Genomic DNA, 23805 nt, shown 5'->3' on the forward strand with positions numbered 1-23805 from the left:
TGCCCTGCTATTATTATTATTATTATTATTATTATTATTATTATTATATTTGCTCGTGCTATGCTATAACATGCCACTGGTGGAATATTATTTATTTATTAATAACAGCACAGACTCTTCTTTACAGCTAACGTTTCCAACCTCTGTCACATGGGAATAACCCAGGAAGAGAAGGAAAACAACCACTGTACTGGCCAAGTTCTCCCATAAACTATCAGTCAATGCCCACGTTTAATGTGATCTTCCACCAATCTTCTGCCTACAATTTATTTATGGATTTGAGATACTTCTATCCCACTCTCCACCCAAAATAGAACTCAGAAACAGCCAACAGCATGGAGATTCAAATAACATAGAACAGCGTGATAAAATGTTATAATAATAGAATCAGCATAGAGTGCAGATGATTGGTTTAGCTTTACTGGGAATCTCCCTAAAAGAGATGATAATATTATTATTATTATTATTATTATTATTATTATTATTATTATTTGATGGATTTATTACCCGCCTTTCTCCCAAGTTGGAATTCAACGCAGCTTACAACATTTAAACGCAACATTATAAAATGAAAAGCAACACAACCAAACTAATTGAAAACAATGGTTAAAATACATCAGAACACATTTGGAACCAGCAATTTGTCATGGTTTGCCCTGACAGCAGCCCAGTGATCAGCATTGCCTGCTCCTTAGGTTCCAAAGACCTTTCTGAACAGACTAACCTCCCTTGGGAGGGAATTCCTCAATATACGCTTTCTGGCACTTAGCAAAGTGATGCCACTTCAGAAAATTACTAAGTTGAAATGGACCATTGTCGTCTTGTGCTATGACTTACATAGAGGATGGGGATAATGGACTGGTCATCCCGGCGGATGATCGTCGGAACATACTCAGCTTTGGGCACCTTGGAGGAAATGAGCTGGAAAAATTGAAGGAGAAAGAAAGAAGGAGAGACAATTAAAATGGGCACAGCAGGGAGGTGGGGAGTGGCAGGGGCAAGTGGACAAGGGCCACATCCCATATATGGAGGCCTGAACTGGTTAATTCTTTATTCTACAGGACAACCCCACAACCGCTTGTCTCCCCAGTTCATACCCCTCATTGGCTCTGCTTCACTGTATCCTTGAATAAGGCTTTTGCCTAGCTGAGATCATGCCTCCTGCCTGCCTGCCTGGAGGACAGAGAGGGGTGGGCATGTCTGAGTGTCTAGCAACCAACCTACTGCACAAAAATGAATTTTTCCCTCCATTTCTCTGCCCACTTTTGTCTCTTGGTCTGCTGGCATGTGGACCCCAGAAGTTTTCCTGTGATGGGATGTGGCCCTTGTACTGATGAGCGCTCCCCACTTCTGCCCTTGGCAGCTGCCCGTACTGCTTTTTGGGTATTGCTCACCATGATCTTGGGTGGGATGAAGTCTTCCCCGCTGCAGGCTGCAGCCTCAAGCTCTTTCTCTGCCTCCCAGTTCAAGTCAACGCCCTTGTCAAGTGCACAGCAGGAATCCTGGAGCTCATGGCCTGTGAGATACAGAGGGAGAAGCATTGCAGAGGGGTCCTTATGCACATGAACACACACATACAATGTTCTAAAGTGTCCTGGTTAAGAAGGGGCCCACATGCACATTGGCCTCCTTCCTCACATGATCAGACCAGCAATTAAGATGCCCCAACAGATGATCAAAGATGAAGCCCGGAAGATGCCTGCCGTCAAAACTGAAAAAAGGGGAGACCAAAACATCAGAGGCTGGTTGCTGCCTTTAGGATGCAGATTCTGAAAGAGTTATGTAGGCTGAGCATTCCCCTTTGAACCCATTTCAAGGATGCTTATCTTCCTGTCTCACTTAGTTTGCTTCTTTGCCACATTGCCTAATACCAAGGTCTTCCTAGGGATTAACAGCAGGGTTAATCTTTAGAGGGGGCTCCTCAGAAGCATGTGGAATGACAGCATGGGTGAGAGCTTTCTCCATGGAAGCTCCCTTGTGGTGGAACTCCCTCCCCATACAGAGGTGTCCATCATCTTGGACTTGGCCGGTTGACACCGACACATGAATAGACCTTTTCAGTGGTGGTTTCCCCTTTGTGGAATGTCCTCCCTTAGAAAAAGGCATCTGTCTTCAGCATTATTAACTTTCAGGAGTGATTTGAAACATTCCTGTCTACACAGGTGTTTTGTGGCTGAAGAATACTGTTCCTGGTATCTTCAAGATCATTGGATGGAAGTATGTTTTTAATTCTATTTGCTTCTAGAATGTTTTAGGTGTAATTGTCTTTAGAATGCTTTAATCAGAATGTGTTTTGTTTTGCTTTGTTTTCATCTTTAAACCTGTTTGCTGCCCTGGGCTTCTGGGCAGGATATAAATTTATTAAGTAATAAAAGTATTATAACCTTTGTCACAGAGTTTTCGCCATTTGCTGAAGATGAACCTCTTTGCTCTGGTCTTTGACAACTAAGATTCCTTTGCTTTAAGGAACCCATAATCTTGAGTTGAATTTATACTGTTCTGTTCCAGTTGGAATGTTTCAAACTTCTTTAAAATCACTATTAATTCTTTTGATCTGTTTTTATACCTATGTATTAAAATTGCAAGCCACTCTAGGACCATAGGATGAAAGGCAGGTAAGAAATCTTATAAATGAATAAAGTGGTGATACCACAGAGGTTCATTGGTGGAATGGTCTCCCCTTGTCACTCTGACTGGCACTGCTATCATCACAATGAGAGCTAGTGTGATGTAGTGGTTAGAGTGTCAGACTAAGACCTGGAAGACCAGGGTTCAAATCCCACACTCAAGCATGAAGCTCACTAGGTGACCCTGGGCCAGCTCACCTACCTTGTAGGGTACTTGTGGAAATTAATTGAGGAGTGAAAGAACCACTTGAGCATCTAAAAAGGTTTTACTCTGCTGCCGTTGATACTGTACTTAGCTGTCTCTATTTACTCTGATGCAAAGTTTTGTGGTATTATAATTTTATTGTGTGGTTTGCTTATATTATGTGTGATACCTCTTGCTATCTCTATATACCAGGGCTGGGGAGCCTTTGGTCCTCCAGAGGTTGTTGGGCTTTGCGTGCCATCAGCTCCCGTCATCATGGCCAACACTGAATGGGAGGATGATGGGAGTTGTTGATGAACTACAGCCAATTCCCAGCTTAGGTGCATCTGAATGATGTGTGATTGCACATCATGGCACCAAAACTGGAAGTAGCCCCAAAGCACCATAAAGATATCATGAAAAGGGGTGGAGTGGTGTCAGAATGGGTTGATGTGCGCTCTGTAGCCCCAGCGCAAAATGAGGATTGTCTGTACAACTGTACAATCAAAGGTTCCCCATATGGAGGATGGGTTAATAAATAAAGAACAAAGAACAAGAGGCAAGGCTGCATGTTTTTGGTGTCCTATCTAGCTCCAGCCTCTTTTCAACTCTCAGGTGGGAAGAAAATGCAAGCAGGCTGTGCAGGTAACCTTGGCCTCATAGAAACTGTCTGTTCTATTAGGCCGTCTAGCTCATTACTGTCTACACCGACTGGCAGCTGCTTTCCAGGATTTCCTATCAGGGGACATTACAAGCCCTAATAATATTAATAACAATAACAACAACAATCATAATAATTTTATTATTTATACCCTGCCCATCTGGCTGCGTTTCCCCAGCCACTCTGAGCAGTTCCCAACAGAATATTAAAAACACGACAAAACATCAAATATTAAAAAACTTCCCTAAACAGGGCTGCCTTCAGATGTCTTCTAAAAGTCAGATAAGTGTTTATTTCCTTGACATCTAATGGGAGGGCATTCCACAGGGCAGGCGCCACTACCGAGAAGGCCCTCTGCCGGGTTCCCTACCTGGAGTTGCCAGAGATTGAACGAGGTACCTCTGCCCCTGAGCTACAGCCCTTACCAAATAAGAGCATAGCTGCCTGTCTTACAACACATCAAACCATTGGTCTGCCTACGTAGCTTAATATTCTCTACACTGATTGGCAGTGGCTATCCAGGATTAGAGGAAGAATGTTTGTATCAACCCAACCTTCGGACCTTCTGAATGCAGACACACTGTCGCTGAATCATTATTCTTCAGTTCTCATGATTCTGAATAAAAGGAGCTGGGGCCTGAACCTGGGACCCTTTACCTGTCCCCAAGCAGAACCTGCTTTCAAGGAAGCTCAGACAGACAGACACTCTCTCACCTCCATTCTAGCTGTTGTGAGAGGCCGCCCTCTGCAACTCACACACAGACCAGCAAATTTAAACACCTAAGACAGCATCATCACAGTTTAATCCCCACAGCAAATCAGACAGAACAGGACTCTGGGGAAACCTAAGGGTTAGTTGGAATTGTTCACATGGACAGCCCAGTGACTAAGCCCATGCCAAACCAATTTGACTTTGGGTTTTGGAAGGTAAGGAATGGGAGGGGAGGTTCATCGAGGACACAAAAAAGGAACGTACTTTCTCGGGAATCATTGAGGTTTTCGGGCTTAATGGGAGTGGGGTCGCTCCAGGACCGGCTGAAGCTCCTCTCTCGGCGCTCGGCAAAGGCTAAAAAAATTAAATAATGGCAATAAGGGACTAAATTATCACAGCTTTCTATACGACCAGCCAAAAGAAAAACCACCACACCGCCCTGGCTCACAATCTCATGCTCTTTAGGCACACTCTGTAACAGCTAGAGCAAGTGAACGAGAAAAAAAGGAAGGCTACTACATTCATGGATCGGTCTGGATGAGAAAGCGAGGCACAGGGAGGGAAAGTGAAGCAAGGCAAGAGCATCTCTCTGGGGCAGAGGCAGGGAACTTCTATGGCCCTCCAGGTTTTGCTAAGGTAGCAACTCCCAACACCCTTGACCGTTGGGCCCTGCTAGCTTGCAGGGAGTTGTGAGTCCAACAGCATCTGGAAGGCCACAGATTCCCCTCTGCTTCCCCAGTCTGGGAGATCTAGGGCTCCAGGACGTGATTCAACACAGCACACCCTGCACCACCTCCATCCCCTCACTCACTCTGCGCCTTCATGCGGCGGCTCCCCACCATCCGCAGATGCTTCCTGAAGTTTCTGGAAGAAGCAGAACAAAGAGAAGGTGGTCAATACTGAGGAGCCAAGAAGACCATGATGTGGGCCATTTCCCAGAAGGTACCATGGTGGTAAATACATCAAGCTGTATATAGAAAGGGATTTGGAGGTGTGTTTTTTGTGTGGAGTGGAGATCAGCCACAGGAAAATAAGCAAGGAATCTTTGCACTAAACAGCTCCCCGAATATCTTATTAACTTCCTATTGATGTAGCTAGATCAACCATAGCTGGAGGCTGGAATACATCTTCTAGTGTTTTAATTGCATATTGGCAGAAGCATGTTTGGCGTTATGCGCTCATGGAAAGATTGATGCATGATAAACGGAATGCAAGAGAGCAAACTACATCTAGGCCATGTTCACACCACACATCTAAAGTACTATGATACCACTTTAAACAGTCATGGTTTCCCTCCAAACAATTCTGGGAGCTGTACTTTGTTAAGGGTGCTGAGAGTTGTTAGAAGATCCCAGTTTCCCTTCCAGAGCTACAATTCCCACAGTGGTTTAACAGTCAATCCCTCTTCCTAGTGAGCTCCATGAGGGGGGAAGAAGGATCTCCTAAGAACTCTCAGCACCCTTAGCAAACTACAACTCCCAGAATTCATTGGAAGAAGTCATAATAGCTTTTAAATGTGTGGTGTGAATGTGGCCCTAATCAATTTGACACAATAGGGTTTCTGTTCCTAACTTTTGTAAATACTTCTCTTGAGAATTCATATTCTCAATGACCCATGCAGAGTTTGGAAGGGGTGATATCAGATAGCTGTTTTACTCATTGTTTATCTGATTTCAACATTTATCACCACAAGTATACACTGTAGCAGTGACACAGAAGGAATCAGTAGCTGTTTTGTTTTTTAGGGCGCTGCAATTTGCAAAACAGAACCATTATTTTAAAAATAAAATACTTTTGAAGCTGCTCAGGATCCTGAACAAATGCTCATCGAAACACAAACAAATCACATCTGGAGCAGCAACTGTTCATGAGAACATGTGAGCTAACATCTTGGGAGCAAAATCTGCATGTATCTTGCAGGGATGTCAAGTGGTGGGTAAGTTGAAAGTGCACCATTTGGCCACAACTTGCCCCAGCATGCTTACATTCACAGTTGCCACTTGGGGGTTGCCATTGCTACTACATCTGTCTTTAGGAATCCAGTGCAGAAGTGTTTGCTAAGTAAGGGAAAACCTGCTCTGAATTCCTTTGCTGGCAGAACACTGTTCCACAATTATAATTTCTGGGATGGTTCTTAAGGCTTATTCCATGCAAATGCCAAGGCTGAAATTTGAAAAGGAATAACAGTAATGCAGGAGAGAAGGGTTTCTGAGCCCTTAACCCATGCGGGGCTTTTCTACTGAAAATCATCCCCTGTAAGATGCTTTAAGCCTTACTGGCAGAAGGATTTGGAGCTCTTGTCATTTGGAGAAAGTAGAGTGCGTGGCCTTTCATGTGGCTCTGAAATGCCCTCCCAAAACCATCATGGTTACTCTTTGGATCGTTTTCCACAAAACTGAACGCACTTTAACAGTGAAACAGACTCCCTTGGAAAGTGGTGTGGACTCTCCTTCCTTGGAGGTTTCTAAGCAGACGTTGGATGGCCATCTGTCATAAATGCTTTAGCTGAGATTCCTGCAATGCAGAGGGTTGGACTAGATGACTTTCGAGGTCCCTTCCAACTACAGTTCTATGATCTATCATTCAATCCCTCTTCCCAGGGAACTCTGGGTATTGTAGTCCTCTCCTAACAAGTCTCAGCATCTTTTCACAAATGACAGTTCTCAAGGTTATTTGGGGAAGCCATGAGTGTTATAGCAAAACTACTTTAAATGAGTGTTGTGAATCTGGCTCAGTAATGGCATAAAGAAGCCCAGAGACGCAATTTTAGCTTGCAGGGAGAGGCTGCTCACCTCAGGCAGGAGATTTGGGAGTACCACTGAAGGGCAGCCAACTGTAAATTATTTGAATGTACAAGTTGGGTCTGCAGCAAAAAGCTTGCAGTTTACCCTTGCAGCCAAACAGAGGTGCGCTCTTGTTTAGGTTCCAGCCAGTCAGACATACCCTTCTCCAATACTATAAACCAGAGTTTCCAAACTGTGATTTATGGACCAAGAGTGGTCCATGGGCTTCATTCAGGTGATCAGCGGCATGTCTGTAAAAATAAAATTTTAAAAATCATATAGCATACATGCCATGCACTTAAAGCACATAGCTTCTCTCAAAGAATCCTGGGTACTGTAGTTCAACCCTCACAGAGCAACAAGCCCCCCAGCACCCTTAACAAACTCCAGGTCCCAGAATTCTTTGGGGAAAAGGCATATGCTTTAAATGTACGGTGTGTATGCAACCTAATGGATTTGGTGAGACCCTAAGCAATCTTCAAGTGGTCTGTGAGGGGAAAAGTTTGGGAACACAGCTATAAGCAGCTGAAGAAGGTCGTTCTCCACCCACCCCATCCCCATTTTATGCACACCCACCTCACTCCCAACACACAACTTTCAACAGATGCCAATCATGTGTTTTGTTTCTTAATTTATTTTTTAGATTTGTATCTCATCCTTCCTCCCAAAAGAACGCCCTCTTTTTTTGCCCTCTTAGGTTTTTTAAAAAAGTTTATTGTAATTGCGGAGGGGTAAATGCATTCCCTTGAGAATGCTGATACGTAACTCCTTGTTTCTCAGTGGGCCCCGATTCAAATTTCTGCCAGCCCTTACCACAAAGTTTGCTATTACAGGGAGTTATTATTAGGTTGTTACCACCTTGGGAAGAAAGAGAAGAGGTTTGGATTTTCTCTCTCAGAGACTAAAATGCCCATAAGGGATATGACCTAGAAAAAGAAATTTGAAGTCCGTCATGGGAGTACATCTCCTGTGGCATTTACCACAGCTTCAAAAATGCAGGGTCTTCTTCAAAGTCCAGAGAGAGAAGGAAGAATTTTCATAGCCTGCACTGTAATTGAGACTGAAATGAACACTATGGATTGTGGGTAGGGGGAGAGAGAATATAGTTTTGGCACCCCAATCAGAGTTAGCCCTATTTGTCACACACTGCCAGGCACTTGCCCCCAACAGCATTTTTAAAAACACTAAGGATAAAGCACCATTTTGAATTTTCTGCTTTGGGCATCAAAGTAGTTTGCATGGGCATAGCCAGGATTTATGTTGAGGCGGGGGTGTGGGGGTGTGCTGAACCTCAGCTAAGTATTTTTATTGATTTACTTGATTTGGTGGGGGCAACTTCCTCCTACTCCCCCTTGGCTACGCCCATGGTGCCTTGGGCTGTAGCCAATAGCACATTGCTACTGTGGGCATGGAATACCAGAATGCTCAGAAAACAAGACACATAAATATAAATTGTTCATGAAATAAACAAAAGCAAAATAAATCAGGCACAAAAGTTACCTGTTATCAGGCATTAGAAATGTGGAACTCTACCAGACAGAGGAGGCTAGTGCCCATTGGGACCAGAAGGGTGGAAGGCAGGAAGTCCAACAGTAGATGGCGCCAGACCAATGGCAGGCACAGCCATTACTTCTGATGTCCCCCCAATCCTCCCACATTTTACTCCCTGCTTACTTCTACAAGGTCAACACTGGGACTACAGAGGAGGACACTGAGAGGCAGAGCTTAAAACCAGGACTGGTTGGAAGTAAGAAGTCAGGCAGGAGGGAGTTGGCTGGGGATGGACTGATGTTGGTGGTGCAGTGTCCCCTTTGCCCAAATGAACCAGCCTCCACCACTACCAAGTAAATCTGTATAAATGAAGGACATAAATCTATGCAAGGCCAGTTTATTTTCAAAGAGCCTCTGAAAATCCAAAATAGGAAACATCTATGAAGTTATTTTCTACGGAATACTGAACAGAATTAACAGGCATTTCTCCAAAGGTAGTAGAGGCACATCCATATCTTTGAGCCCCAGATCTAGGGGCTCCAATAGGGGGCTAACTGGTGCTTTCACACCCCACCATTGCAGACAGGTGGACCTTCTGTTTGATCCAGCAAGGCATGTATAATTAAGAGCTTGTTTTCCTTCTAGAAGGAGAAACAATAATTTTGCCTTTGCCAGTTAGCAAACAACCACAGATCTGCAAACTCAGAAGGGGCCCAACAGCTTAGAGCTAAAATTAAAGTGGGCAAATATTATTGGACAAACCATGCTTAGAATTTCTTTCATTTTCATAGAACTCGGAAGGACACCTTGAAGGCCACGTAATCCAAATACAAATCCATTGCTCAATGCAGAATCTAAAATGCAGGAGGCCAACAATACGGTGCCCATAGCACCCTAGATGTCTTCTCTTGGCACCCGCTAAGTCTCTGAGTGTCGTACACACATATTAATTGGACTCTTAGTGATGTGGTAGTGGGGCTGGTTAGCATTTTCTTCCTTCAAAAGTACATAGAGCTGAATGAGGAAGATGAAAGAGCAACAGTCCAGAAATTGTAGCTAATGTAAATTGCAGCCATGAAAGACTACATTCACAACATATATTTTATACCAGCAAGATACCAATTTAAATAGTCATGACTTCCCCCAAAAGAATTCTGGGGATGGAGTAAATATATGAACTATTTGAAAAGTAATTGTGATGAACAGATTACGCTAGTAGGACTGACTACAAGAAGTTTTGTAAGGTGGTTTATTTGAAATGTTACAAGAAAGACTACAAAAAGAATTATTAGTTAAGGATAATTAAATGTAATAGGAAATTAAGAAATGTAGAAAAAGTGGTAAAGAACAGAAAATAATCAGAGGTGTTGACGGAAGTCAAAAATATTGTATAAGATGTGAAGATATGTTGTATGACTGCTGTATGACTGTTGGAACTAATATGTTAAAAAATCAATAAAAATGTGTGTATGTATATATAAAAAGAGACTTCTTTTTATATATAAATATATATATAAAAAGAGAATAGAGAGAGAGAGAGAGAGAGAGAGAGAGAGAGAGAGAGAGAGAATTCTGGGAACTGTAATTTGTTAATGCAGCTGAATGTCCCTAGAAGTCTGCCCCTCATTCCCCTCACAGGGCTAAAATTCTCGGAGTGGCTTAACAACCAATCCTTCTCCCCAGGGAACTCTGGGAACTGTAGCTGTCAGAGGGGAATACAACTCTCACTCCCCTTAACAAACTACAGGTTCCAGGATTCTTCTGGGAAAGCCATGGCTGTTTAAATTGATATCACAGTGCTTTAGATGTATGCTATGAATGTGGCTGTGAATGTTGCTGGGTCTGGCATTTAGGGACCATTACAAGACTGGTTTCTTATTAGTCGCCAATTAACTACTGACCCCAATTCAACATTTCAGCCCTGAAGCATGAAGCCCTAGTTAGTTTGTGGGATGGCCATTCAAGGTAGAGTCTTTCCCCATGTCATTCAGTCCATAACTTGAGATCTACTCAGGAGGCACATCTGGTAGTTCAAGCCTTAAGAGAAATTGGGGGGGGGGGGAGCAGTGTCTGTGACCTACATGGCCTTCTCAGTAACAGCCACCCCATTGTGTAACATCTGATTTATATCAGCGTTGTTTTTAGGGACCAGCTGAAGACCTGCCTTTTCCATCAGGTTTTTCAAAATGGATGTGGTAGACTTACAGATGGCCCTATTTTGCTGTATTGTTGATTTTAAATATTTTTATTTCTTTTTCCATTCCCCCGCAAATTTTATTTTAAAACCAAGAGCGTAAAAAGAAACCTAGTCTAGCACTTCTTTGGCCTTGGCAAATTCTGCTCTTATTTCTTTGATAATCTTTAGTATTATTATTTTTTAAAATGTATTTATTGCTGTAACCCACACCCTGGACTTTAAGACAGATGGGTGAGATACGAGTTTTTAAAACAAATTTAGATTTCAAAAGAGACTGTATTTACAACGCCAAATGGCAAAGCAAATCGTTGAATGGTGCAGTTATGTGAAAAAGCTGCATTTTGGCTCTAAAACAAACTGAACAGAGTGAGTGAGGAGGGGGGTAGGGGTGGCATTGAATTCGCCCCAGCTAGCCAGTCAACCAGCCAGCCAGCCAGCCACAAACACAGCCCAGGCTCCATTCTGCCCTCCCATGAAGTTAGATAAAAGTTCCTCCAGTCAATTAATCACTCTATAATAGTGCAGAAATTCTTTCACTATATACAAGGGGTGAGTGGGTGGGAGTATTTAGCAACCCAAGCACAAAGAACGGATTTCAGTCACAGAAAGGATTCCGTGTGCGTTTGTATGAAAGAGAACAGAACCTCATCTTCCAAGATCACACAAAGCCCAACCACTGACTCCATCCACACTAGGCCTGGTTGCCATGGAGACACTCACAGGCCCATTGCTGGACCCAGCAGGAGGCACGGAACACACACATTAGGCCAGGGGTGGAGCCCTCAGACCAATGGGGAGCTATGAGCTGCCGCCAAAGCCCTCAAGGCAAGGCAATGTCCTGCCATGGACAAAAACAGGGCACGACGCAAGGACCAAGAGAACATGGTGCGGGGGGAGGCTATCTGTGTCTCGTCTCTTCTCCACTCATCCACCCTCCATAGAGAGGAGGGTGTTGCGCCTTCCCCCTAAAAATCTCCCCTCCATTGACAGAGCCACACACATTTAATCTCTCCCCCCACCCCCACCCCCAGTGTTCTTTAACACTGTAGTGTAAGGCAGCCATACTGGAAGCCATTTCTGCCCCAGAGACTACAGAAACTGGGCAAGGGGACATCACTGCAATCAAAGCACTACGCTTCACCTCTCAAATGCCTCAAAGAATGAAAAAATGAAAGCTACCCCCCCCCCCACTTCACTAGTAGCTTGTTTCCCTTCCTTTCTCCTGCTGTGACGATGGTGTCTTTTGGCACAGGATCCTGTCCTCTTGTGGACTAGTAGCATGAAGAGCTTTCCTCCCCTGCCCCACAAGTTCTCAAGAGAATAAGCCACCACCACACCCAGTTCCTCAGCCAGCCTCAAGCAAGGCCCACCCCCCACCTTGCTGCAGCAAAAAGCCACTGTTTGATTACCAAAGAAAGCAGCTTGAAATGAGTCCCTCGCCCTGCCAGACTGGGCACCACATCAAGAGACCAAAATTTGCTGGCACCAAGCTTCTCCTTCTGAGCCAAGGAGAGTGAGCAGGCCAGCCTAGCACCAAAGGGGGTGGGAGAAAAGCATTTATTCCCCTCGAACGTGCAACAGTTTCTAAGCAAAAGGATCAGGGATGGAGGAGAGGGGGGTTGCTTAGGACTGCAGCGCAGGATCTTGCCAAGACGAGGCAGCAGGAAAGACCAGGCCAGCCTGGGAAGCTGGCGGCATCATCCCAAGATGGGAACCACATTCAACCGCCTACAAGGTCTGCCCTTGCGAAGCTCCAGGAGAGGGTGCCAGACGGCAGACGAACCTGCTGGAAAAAAGCCCCACGCAGCAACATGCACTCAGCCACCTCCTCCCGCAACCAGAAAAACAAAGCAGGGAGATTCGCATCTCAGGTTGGCTCAAGTCCAGAGTACAACCACTTCGCTGGGAGGCGTCCCAACTTTTCCAAGATGGAACTGTACAACACAACAGCCTTCTTAACGAGACATCTCTTGCAAAGGTTGATTCCCTCCAACTTTTCCTTCTTCTTTCCATTTCCCCACTTCACCCAGCAAAAGCAAACTTGGCAAAGCCTAGGAGTATATGTGGTTCCCCTCCTTTTAGAGAAGGGCTAGAGATCACAAGTGTGAACTGGAACATCCCCCTCTCCAAATCTTACCTCAGCCACAGTAAGTCTCATGCTCACTCAGCCTCAGTCTTCCAGTCTGCAGGACTGGGGGGTAAAATAACAACTATCTGCCTTAGTAAAAAGGTAAAGGTAAAGGTACCCCTGCCCGTACGGGCCAGTCTTGACAGACTCTGGGGTTGTGCACCCATCTCACTTAAGAGGCCAGGGGCCAGCGCTGTCCGGAGACACTTCCGGGTCACGTGGCCAGCGTGACAAAGCTGCATCTGGCGAGCCAGAGCTGCACACGGAAACGCCGTTTACCTTCCCGCTGGTAAGCGGTCCCTATTTATCTACTTGCACCCGGAGGTGCTTTCGAACTGCTAGGTTGGCAGGCGCTGGGACCGAGCAGCGGGAGCGCACCCCGCCGCAGGGATTCGAACCGCCGACCTTTCGATCGGCAAATCCTAGGCGCTGAGGCGTTAACCCACAGCGCCACCTGCGTCCCGCTATCTGCCTTAGTAGGTTATTGTAACAATTGTGGAGTTAATGTACGCAAAGGACTTTGAACACTACCCTAAAACAAAACATTTAGCCCTCTTCGTGTGGGCCTATTTGGGAAGGGTTGCCTTCCCTCTTTCAGTGCAAAGTTCTGATTCTAACCTCAGGAGTGAGAGCCAAATGTGGCCTTCCAAGCCTTGGGACTCTCCCTAGACAACACCCCTCCATTGACCCTGCTCTGTGCCCTCCTTGCATGTTTATGTGTGGTTGGAATGTGTCCTTGAATCAGGGCCGGCCCAAGACACTTTGGCACCTGAGGCAAACTACAACATGGTGCCTCCCCACAGCCAGTGAAGAAGAGGTGGGTGAAGATCTACATCAGGAACAAGAGGGGTGGAAAGATCTACATCAGGAACAAGGGTGGAAGGAGACTAGCAAGGCCTCCAATTTGCCAAGAGGCTGCTATGGGGGGGTGAGGAGGCTGACCTGGCCTCAGAGGAGTGTGCTACAGTTATTGTTGCCACCATTGTGGCAACAGGCAATGATTCCTTGGAGGCCAGCTCTGCTGCTCCTGTGGATCCTGCCACATGAGGCAGTCATCTCATCTTGCCTCATGGGTGGGCTGGCCCTGCCTTGAATTCTGATCTTGCTTTTTGCTTGCCTGGATGGATGATAGAGAGGTGGTGTGAGTAGAAACTAGGCTCTTGTACAAAGTTAAATTTGCATTTGTTGTCTTGCCTACTTTTGCCTTGGACCTGCTCACCAGTGGAATGTGATCCTAAGGAGGTTTTCCCCAAAGGTAATGTGGCCCTTGGGCTGAAAAAGGTCCCCACCCCGTGTTTAGTTATCTCTATTTGCTGGGAGGTCAGAAAATCAGTGACGAGTCCCGCACGATGGAACCGAACCACATTAGTAAATATTTGGCCTTCAAGCTCTTGCCAAGTTTGCTTTCAGAGGGACTGTGCCCTGTTAAGAACAAAGAACCTGCCCAAATGACTGCCATCAGCTTCTTCGGTTCTCTGTACCAGCATCTGAAACATCTTGCTGCCAGCATTAATTTTTTACAAAAGCAATGCCGATGCCCCTTGCAGGTGGCCCATGCAACAAGGCAAGGATTGAACTCGTGCGAGGAGGAGTCGCCCTCGTACCTCTGGATCAGAGCCGCAGAATCATTCTCCCGCTTCCGCCTCTTCCTCTCCGCGTAGCCCCTGAATGCCCTGGGAAACCAGTTTTAAGGCATTAAAACCAAACTAGAACAGCTTCGAAACTGGGAGACGACATTGAGGGGGGACAGCAACACAGGACAAGGGAGAGCGCAGACTCCCAATCAAGAGGCAAACCTCTTGAGGAAGAGGAAGGAGACGCAAGCCACAAAATGAACTACAAACAAGTTGGGAGAGAGGCTGAAGGAGCAAATAGGGATGTTGAGTGTATCATACACTGTTTTGCGCTTGGAGATAGATTAGGAAGAGATGTTGAGTGTATACCATGCACTGGTGTTTTTTTGGGAGGGGCAAAATAAGTCAGGAGGAATGTTGAGTGTATGTCACACACTGAGTTTTTTTGGGGGGAGGAGAATAGATCAGGAGGTGGCATACCGTAAGAGCCTGGAAAAAAAGGACTATGTCCAGAACGGATAAATTGGTGGCAGGCTAACATTTTGCACACCCCTATCATGGGCTAACTCCTTCTAGTTATGTTCCCCCTACCATGTAACCCATAATATCAGTAAAGGAAGGTTTTGCACTGCCTACTGTGAGAACAGCATTCAGAGAAGGAACGAGCATTAATTAAATGTTTACCTCCTAACCCCTAGAGGATAAAAGAGAAGAAAGCTTCAGAAATGACACTGAAAAATTGGACCTTAACAATGAAATGTCCGAGGCAGAGGCCTTTCTTGGGGAGGGGAGGGGCCACAAAAATTGAGTTTGCTGAGTATTTTAAGTAAGGCGACTTCTCTCTTGTCATTTGCCATGCCTCAACACCCTGCACCCCCCACTGCCCATTCTTCCCATCTGCATAACAAATAACCTAGAACAGGGAAGAGGAACCTGTGACCCTCCAGGTGTGGCTTGATGGGAACTGAGCCAAAGGTTCCCCATCTCCCTAACCAAGAGGTTACAAGGATGCATGGCCAGGGATTCTCTCCATCCCCAGTCTCCTAGAACAGATCACAGGCATAAAAACAAAATCATAAAAAGAACAAAGGAGAAAACAGAGAGGAGGGTTGGATGAATACGCAAGCTGCTAGATGCTTGCTGGCTGGGTTTAATCTTTGATGATTGAGTCTTCCACTCCCAAGACCCTGGGAACGACATCATATTCAGAGAAAAATAGGTGGAAGGCTGGAAGGCCCTTGTCACCTTTTTGTGCTTCCAAATATGGACAAGATACCGGGAAAATGTGGGGGGTTTACCCAAAGATGCCAACAAACATGGGCCAAAATGGGGCTACAAATTTGTGTGGTGGTAGCAGCTGTACTTACGAGATGCTGATGGTCCCACGAAAAGCAGAGGGGAGGCAGAGAGAAAGAGTGAGAGAAAATATATATTAGTGAAAAAATACAAGCTGAACTTTTCTGCAGTAGCAAGGTGTGGGTTGGTTGGTTGGTGGGTGGGTGGGTGTATACATATATTCCTATATACATAAAAATGTAATGTATTGTCATGCTCTGCAGATAGACGGCAGCTCCATGTGTGTGCGTGTGTTTTTAACCTGACACCAAATGATTATAAATTAAAAAACCAATACATTTTCGAAGTGTGACCTTCCAAAGCTGTGGCTCCACCATCACTGAGGCAAAGGCTCAGGTCTCTACCCTGCTTCCATAACTTAATAAGATGAAGCAGTTTAAATGTGTGAATTTAGCACAAAGTCATGCTCATGGGACTCTACTAAAGCTGTAGCTGTGGTCATTTCCAAAGAGGGCAAAAATGTACACATATAAACATGTATGTGGAGATGAAGCCACTGAGAGAAAGAAGGGCAATATATTTCATGCAAAAGAAGCTGTGTTGAGCAAGCATGAAGGGAAGGCTTCCAGTGTTCCTGTTTAATTCAGCCCTGCATTCAGAAACATGAGGACTAGAACCTTGCTCTCTCTCTTAAGAGCATATACTTTGCATGCAGAAGATTCCCAGGTTCAATCCCATGGTAAGGCTAGGAGAGAGGCTCTGCTTCCAAAAGCCTAGGGAGCCGCTGTGGGTTATTGTAGACAATACTGAATGTGATGGATCAGTGGCTTGGCTCAGATAAGGCAGCTTGATGTCTCTGTTATAACAATGCTATGTGAACCCAGAAGAATGGCTGGTTAAGTGAATGAGCATGCAGACATTTTATATGCTCTCCTCCATGCCTGGCCAACCAGTTTTCTAACTTACGCTTGCATAGTTGTTGTAGCTGTTTGAAAAGTGAAGAGGTTCTCTTTGGGAAACCAAGTTCTGATGGGGACATCATCTGCAAGAGAGGTGAACAGTCACAGCAATGAGCACTCAGTCCTGGGAGGAGAGGGAACATGATTGAAGTTCGCTACACATGGTGTGGACAAAGCATAAAGAGATATGTTTTTCCCTCACCAGAGTTATCATGGGATAAAAGGAAGAGCAGATCATCTGATGAAATTAAGTAGGACAGACAAAAGAAAACACTTCAGACAGCAGGGGAACAGAAAGATGGTGATGGACTTTAGCCTCATTAAGCTTTCAAAGCGGATTAGACAGCTCCATGAAGAAAGACAGATCTATCAATGGTTATCAGCAATGCTGGCTCTATAGCTTGAGCCCAGGATACCTGAAAGATCTCCCCATATGAACCTGATACTAGCCACAATGACTATGTTCTCCTTCCACTAAAGGAGTCAGTGTGTCTCTGAATACCAGTTCCTTGGGTTCGCAAGTGGGAGAGTGCTATTGGACTCAGCTCCTGTTTGGGGCTTTCCATAATGTGCATCTGGATACTGGGAGAACAGGATGATAGATGCCCCACTAACCTATTCTAGCAGCCAGTCTTTCCTTATGTTCTTATCCTTTGACTACAGAGCTTCAGAATCCAAAATTAATTAAAACTCTGTAACGGGCACTTTGACCTCAAATGACCCCTGGGGAGGAGGAAAAAAACCATGCTATTTGTTCCACCAGTACCCTTCTTTTACTAAGTTACCCGCCACAGAAGTTTCATGACTTGTACATTACTTTATCTTTTAATAAACAAAACCAGAGAGTTGTCTGCCATCCAACCATAATGCAGATGACAGCATCTAACTGGGCGTGGAGCTAAATCCTAGTTAGCAGGGCCAGGGAACCTTTTTCAGACCGAGGGCCACATTTCCTTTCCTAGCAAACCTTCTGGGGGCCACATGCCTGTGGTGGGTGGAGCAAGAGCCAAAAGTAAGTGGAGCAGCAGTGTAAATGATAAGTGGAACCTCCACTTGCAGAAACTGCCTCACCCTCCAATTGCTAGCTGCGAGGAATAAGAAGAGTTTGGATTTGATATCCTGCTTTATCACTACCCTAAGGAGTCTCAAAGCGGCTAACATTCTCCTTTCCCTTCCTCCCCCACAACAAACACTCTGTGAGGTGAGTGGGGCTGAGAGACTTCAGAGAAGTGTGACTGGCCCAAGGTCACCCAGCAGCTGCATGTGGAGGTTCTCCAGATTACGAGTCTACTGCTCTTAACCACTACACCACACTGGCTACAGGAGCTGGGTGTCACCCCACCCACAATTTTTTCCAGAGAAATCAGGCTACCCACTGCTGGAGACAAGAGCACAGGCCTTTCATTCGAGCTATAATGGTTTCTTTTATTCCGTTACTAACCTGACACACGGTCAATGCTATACATTCTCTCCAGCTTTTTCCGGCGCCAGCCAGTCTCGCCGGCCTGGTGGTGGTGGTGGTGGTGGTGGTGATGGGGGTGGTGGGGGTGAGGATGCTCTATGTCGAAAGCGTGCTGGGAAGGAGCAGCCAGGTGGGTGCAGCCGGGGCACTCCTTGGAGACCTGGCGGCTGCTTGCCCAGCTCCCTTTGCAGTGCCTCCCAATGTTGTGGGAGCTGACCGCATTCTGGAGAGGCTGGCCCTGGGAGCAGTCTTCCTCCTCTTCCTCCTCAGCCTCAGCCCCTTTGATGACCACCAGCTCCATGCTCTCACTCTGGTGCTGGGAGAGCATAGGCCTCTCCCCGGAGATAGTGTAGACCCGTGGTTTGGGCCCCTCGCCAGCCAGCTTCTCGCCACGCTCCTCTGAGAAGCTGTGTTCGAATTTGCCGTCAGAAATGAGGGAAAGGCGGCGCTTGTTCTGGGCTCCCTGGTGCATATCTGGGGAGTCCTCCTGCCCAACATAGGATTCAGCAAGCAGGTGATCTGGAAGGAAAGGCGCATATGAGAACCTGAGTTAAAGATGCCAGCTTTCTTTTTCTCCAGTGTGAAAAGAAATTTGGAGTCCAGGATCTGAAGACGGACAGCTGTTCTGACTTTGAGTTCAGACATTTCCAGCAGGGCATTTCTGATGTTCATAAGATAGTAAAGCCCCATGTCCTGACAATGGAAACATCTTCTGAATCTTCCTTCTGAAATTTCAGAACATATTACCTGCCCACTTTCAAACATATGATCATTATCACCACTATTAATCTAGTTTGGGAATTTTCCTTCTAGTTTGGGAATTTTCATTTTCATGAATGCAGTGCAGAAACTCACGAGGACTAAAACCTTTAATAAATGAAATTAAAGCAAAGATTCTCAGGCAGCTGAATTCTTAATCCAACACCACACCAACCTTTTCTACACTCCTGCATAATGGCAGCACACACACACACCAGCCTTGTATATCACATTGCATAAATTTTAAAAATGCAGGTTTCTTTTTGCATATCCTTCCATAACCGGACACCACAAAGTTTTTCAGCAAGTCATGCAAAAAACAAAAAACAAAAACCACTATTTATTTACTGATCATTTTATTGTTTTATCCTTTTTGTAAATTGCTTTGAGGTTTTCTTTTTGTTTACAATCAAGCAGCTTATAAATTGATTGAAATAAATAAAATAAATTAAATATTTTGAACAATACCATACCCACACAAACAACCTCAACAGGGCTCTTTTGGAAAATGTGTTTTTATGCCACGTAAGCTGCCTCAAGTAACCTATAAATAATTTTAAACATGAGTATAACATAAAAATCAACACATCCTCCTACCTGAACCATTCTGGCCTTCCGGATGGTTCTGAGAGAGATAATCTCCAAAAGCCCTCGCCGCTCTTCAAATTGTCAGGTGTGCAGAAGCACAAAATGGTGGAGAGAAAGAGGGAAAATGAGAGAGAGAGAGAGAGAGAGAGAGAGAGAGAGAGAGAGAGAGAGTTAGCAAAGCAAACTAGCAAAATCCAGCTCCAAAGTGTTTTGTCACCCTCATAAAAATGAGGGAAATCCCCACCCACAACTCAGAAAGAGAAACCACTCACTCTTTGATCTAAGACTGTAACAATTTAAGATTAAGATTTGGGTATCAAAAAGAGGGAAAGAAATTGTTGAATTAATAATTTGATTTGGAATACAAAAAAGGGTGGTATGAGGAGGTCTGAGAAACAAGTAAATGAAAATTAAGGAGATGAAAAGAAGGATTGTTTTTAACAATTTTTGTTGGATATTTTTTCTTTTTTCTGTTTTTTTATTTTTTGTAATATAAAATCTTTAATAAAAATTATTATATAAAAAAAAGAGAAACCACTCACTCTTTGACTCACACACCTCAAAGCTGCCATTATCCTAACAGTGCAGGAATATACCTGTATGTTTTCTGCTGGAGGCGAGAGGGTGGCAAAAAAGCAACTTAGAGGTGGGGGATAGGCAGACTGTGGAAAGCACACAGGCAGAAAGGTTAAGTTATTCTCCTCCCAGTACCTCTGTTCCAGTTAGAGACTGCTCTCTCCGTCACAACCCACAGCTGCTTTTAGATAAAAATGAACAAGCAGCAATGTCAGGAAATCAGACTCTCCTGCTTTCATTTGGATTCAAATAAGCCTTTCTCAACCTTGGGTCTCTAGATGTTGTTGGACTACAACATCCCATCATCCCTGATTGTGGGAGTTGTAGTCCAACATCAGGGGACTTAACTCTTGCATTCTGCATTAATGGGCGGGGGGGGGGGGGTAAGTGCAAGATGAGGTTTGTTGATGTGATGGGCAAAGCACCTCTGTCAATTAGCTGCAGATCACCCAAAGTGTGAGAGAGAGGGAGTGGGAAATGACAGAGAAATTGAGAGAGATACTAGTCCCTAGCTATTCCAAAACTGCAGCCTCTTAGAAAAATGAGTCATCCACTCTGCCACACAATCACAATTGTGTCATCCAGGACAGTACCCCAAAACCTGTACCGAGAAAATCTAAAGCAGGGGACGCCAACAGAGTGCCCTCTGGAAATTGCTGGACTATGAATACTATCAGCCCCAGCCAGAATGGTCCATGGTCAGGGATGATGCAAGTTGTAGTCCGGTGATATAGAGAGGTCAAGCATTCTTATATCACTTTAACATACAGAGAGTCCTGGGAACTGTGGTTTGTTAAATTGGGCTTGCAACTGTAGAGGTCACCAGTACAGTTTTCAGGATTATCCATGACTCTTAGTGTGGTACAAAAATGCTATTTATTATATTTACATCCCACCTCAAGGAGCTGAAGTTGGCTAGTTCTCCTCCTCCTGATTTTATCCTCACAACAACCCTGTGAGGCAGGTTAGGTGCAGGGTGTGGATGTGGATCAGAGGGATGTCACTTCCAGGCTTCAAGCCAAAACAGATAGATCTGGTAAGGGCAATCCAGAGAACCAACTTGATCCTTCCCTGCCACCATCACTGAACGCATCAAGGAGAAGATGCTGCCTCTTTGCCACAGCACTGCGCTGAACCATCTATGCTCAAGGGCACCTTTTGTTCTGTCCTTTTCAAGCATGCTTGACTGCAGGAGTGTGCTGCGCCATCTCTCGAAAGACTATGTAGAGGCTCTTTCACAGCCCAGGAGAAGAAAAAGAGAGTCGTTTCCCACTGGAAAATTCCACCAGCTAAAAGCTTGCACCTTTTCCAGTCATAACCCAAAGGACGGTGACAGAGATGGAAATCCAGCTGAGGCAGTTGGAGGGCACATCCAGGGTGTCACTATTTTGCAGGTGGGATTCAATCACATACTGGAAAACCCAAGTGCTGCAAATAAAGCGGATTTAGGGCTCTTGCTGAACTAAGATTTAAAGGAGAAATCTGATTCAGTTTGCATTTGAAGGAGAACCTACTTAAAGTACACTTTCCAAAACCATAAGCATTCTGAAGCAAAACCATCCTTCGGAATTTTGTCCTTCTCTTCATTTTGCAATGCAGGTCTCCAGGCAAGTAATGTACACAAAACAATGTGAATGTCAGCACTTAGGATTTCAAAATGCTTCCACAGTCCCTACAGACAACATGTAGATGAATCAGATGGACTGGTCCACTGAGAGACTGTGTACTTAGTGCTCCGAACTGGTGATAAAGAATAGGAAACCTGCCTTGTATCAGGTCAGGCTGTTCATTCAGGTAGCCCTGTAGTCTCTCCTCTAACTAGCTGCTGCTTTTTCACACTACCTCCCGCCCACAACATTTTAAACTAGTGACACATTTTTATCTGGGACCTTCCACAGCTGCATTAGGAAGCAGCATACAGACAATTCGTCCACCCAGCTCAATACTGCCTACACTGGCTGGCAGCAGCTCCCCAGGAGTCTTTCCCAGTCACGCTGAGGGCTTTTTGTATGTAAAGCATGTGCTCTACCAGGAAGCTATGAAACAAAGAAAGATTCTAGTCCTCAATGTTCTGAATAATGGGATGGATTAGATAGGTCAACAGGAAGCTTCCCTGTACAGAGTCAGACCACTCGTCCAATGCACCTGGGCCTTCCACATGTGAGGCAGATGTTCTAACCACTGAGCTACAGATGCTTTTCATGAACACAGGTGGCTGCATAGGTGTACCTAGGGGTTCGCCAGGCATGCAAAATTCACCTATCAGGCATTGGCACCCTCCCACAACACCTGGAGCGTCGTCATCCTCCAGCTGCTTTGCCCTTGGAAGGACTCTGCTGAGATCTGCTGCAAGAGTGGGAACAAAGTGGTCCTTGGAGCAGCTTCCAGGCAGAGACCAGTGCAGGCATCCCGACCAGCCATGAGGAGGCATCTTCCTGTACTTGCATCCTCAACTGTGTCAGATTTTTGGGGTGGAGTGAGGTGGGGAGGATGGCAATACAGCTCTTTGCCGAAGGCTCAAGGGCCCCTAGGTGGATGCCTTTTACTGTGTAAGACAACTGACCCATATGCCTTGGTAGCAGCTCCCTAGGGTTTCAGGGAGGGAATCTCTCCTAGTCATGAGCATAGCCAAAGGGGATTTTTAAATCAATATTTTTTTTAAAATCAATTATTTAAATCACTGTTATTTTGAAATCAGTGAAATCATGCTGATTCTAGAATCAGTGTTTTTGAATCATGATTGTTTTGAAATCAGTGGTTTCCATCATGATTACAGAGGTACCTCGGGTTAAGAACTTAATTCGTTCTGGAGGTCCGTTCTTAACCTGAAACTGTTCTTAACCTGAGGTACCACTTTAGCTAATGGGGCCTCCCACTGCCGCCGCACCGCCGCTGCCCAATTTCTGTTCTCATCCTGAAGCAAAGTTCTTAACCCAAGGTACTATTTCTGGGTTAGCAGAGTCTGTAACCTGAAGCATCTGTAACCTGAAGCATCTGTAACCCGAGGTACCACTGTATTTTGAAATTGATGGTTTTGATTATGTTTTTTGAAATTGATGATTTGAATGATGGTTTTTGAAATCGATGATTTCAATAAATAAATATTTTAAAAATCAATGATTAAAATCATAAAATACATAAAAATACATAGCAAACTGAAGTTCTGTCCCCCTAAACAAAAGGCCTGCCCCCCCTTAACAAAACTCCTGGCTACACCCATGTCCTCAGCCATATCTGGAGATTCCAGGAACTGAACCTGGGACATTTTGCAGCCAAGCGGTTAAGGAGTTGACATTAAGGAGTTGACATTCTCTAGTTAGACTAGAGAATGGCCAGTTTCAACTGCTATGGAGATGAAAGGAAGGCTCACTTGGTCACTTAATTCCTCCTTCCTATTTGCTTGGTTGCTCTATTTAGCTTTCTGGAGTGTGGTTTTCCTGGCAGGTTGTGTTTTTTTGCAAATAGTGTGAGAACACCCAGTTCTGCTATCCTTGTTTTTCAGAACTGGGCTCCTCAGTTGTTGTTTTTCTTAAACCAAGAAGGTTTGAGGACCTTTGCAACGAAAGTATGGGCTTCCTCCATAATGTTGCAGCAAAATGGGTTTCTGCCTAAGGTAGCCAGAAGGCAAGGATGGTGAAAGAAAGTTGGTTTGCATTTGCAAACTGTTCTAATACTGTGCGGCTCAAAACAATATGCAAACAAACACTTCTCTGAATTTAGGAATACAGTTCTCCAGCCATATAGGGGCATGTTAGGTGAGAATATGGATAAAAATGGATTCTGTATGCAAAAATAATATACCCCAAAA

At 44.9% G+C, this 23805-nt stretch overlaps 1 protein-coding gene across 3 annotated transcripts in view; it reads right to left on the bottom strand.

Annotated features, from left to right (window-relative positions):
- NSMF (NMDA receptor synaptonuclear signaling and neuronal migration factor) overlaps window positions 1-23805 on the bottom strand; it is a 55866-nt gene that overhangs the window by 15889 nt on the left and 16172 nt on the right. For 2 of the 3 annotated variants that reach the window (XM_083721205.1, XM_083721204.1), the window contains exons 3-10: window positions 19431-19492; window positions 18054-18593; window positions 16620-16695; window positions 14388-14456; window positions 4996-5048; window positions 4449-4538; window positions 1395-1516; window positions 838-921 (exon numbers count right to left, since the gene is read on the bottom strand). In XM_083721205.1, coding sequence (XP_083577331.1) covers window positions 838-921; window positions 1395-1516; window positions 4449-4538; window positions 4996-5048; window positions 14388-14456; window positions 16620-16695; window positions 18054-18593; window positions 19431-19492 — 1096 coding nt within the window. The remainder of the gene's footprint in view (window positions 1-837; window positions 922-1394; window positions 1517-4448; window positions 4539-4995; window positions 5049-14387; window positions 14457-16619; window positions 16696-18053; window positions 18594-19430; window positions 19493-23805) is intronic. The other variant, XM_083721206.1, reaches the window with a different exon arrangement.

Source organism: Podarcis gaigeae (genome assembly GCF_964106915.1).
Source record: "Podarcis gaigeae genome assembly, chromosome: Z".
Taxonomy (NCBI): Eukaryota; Metazoa; Chordata; class Lepidosauria; order Squamata; family Lacertidae; genus Podarcis; species Podarcis gaigeae.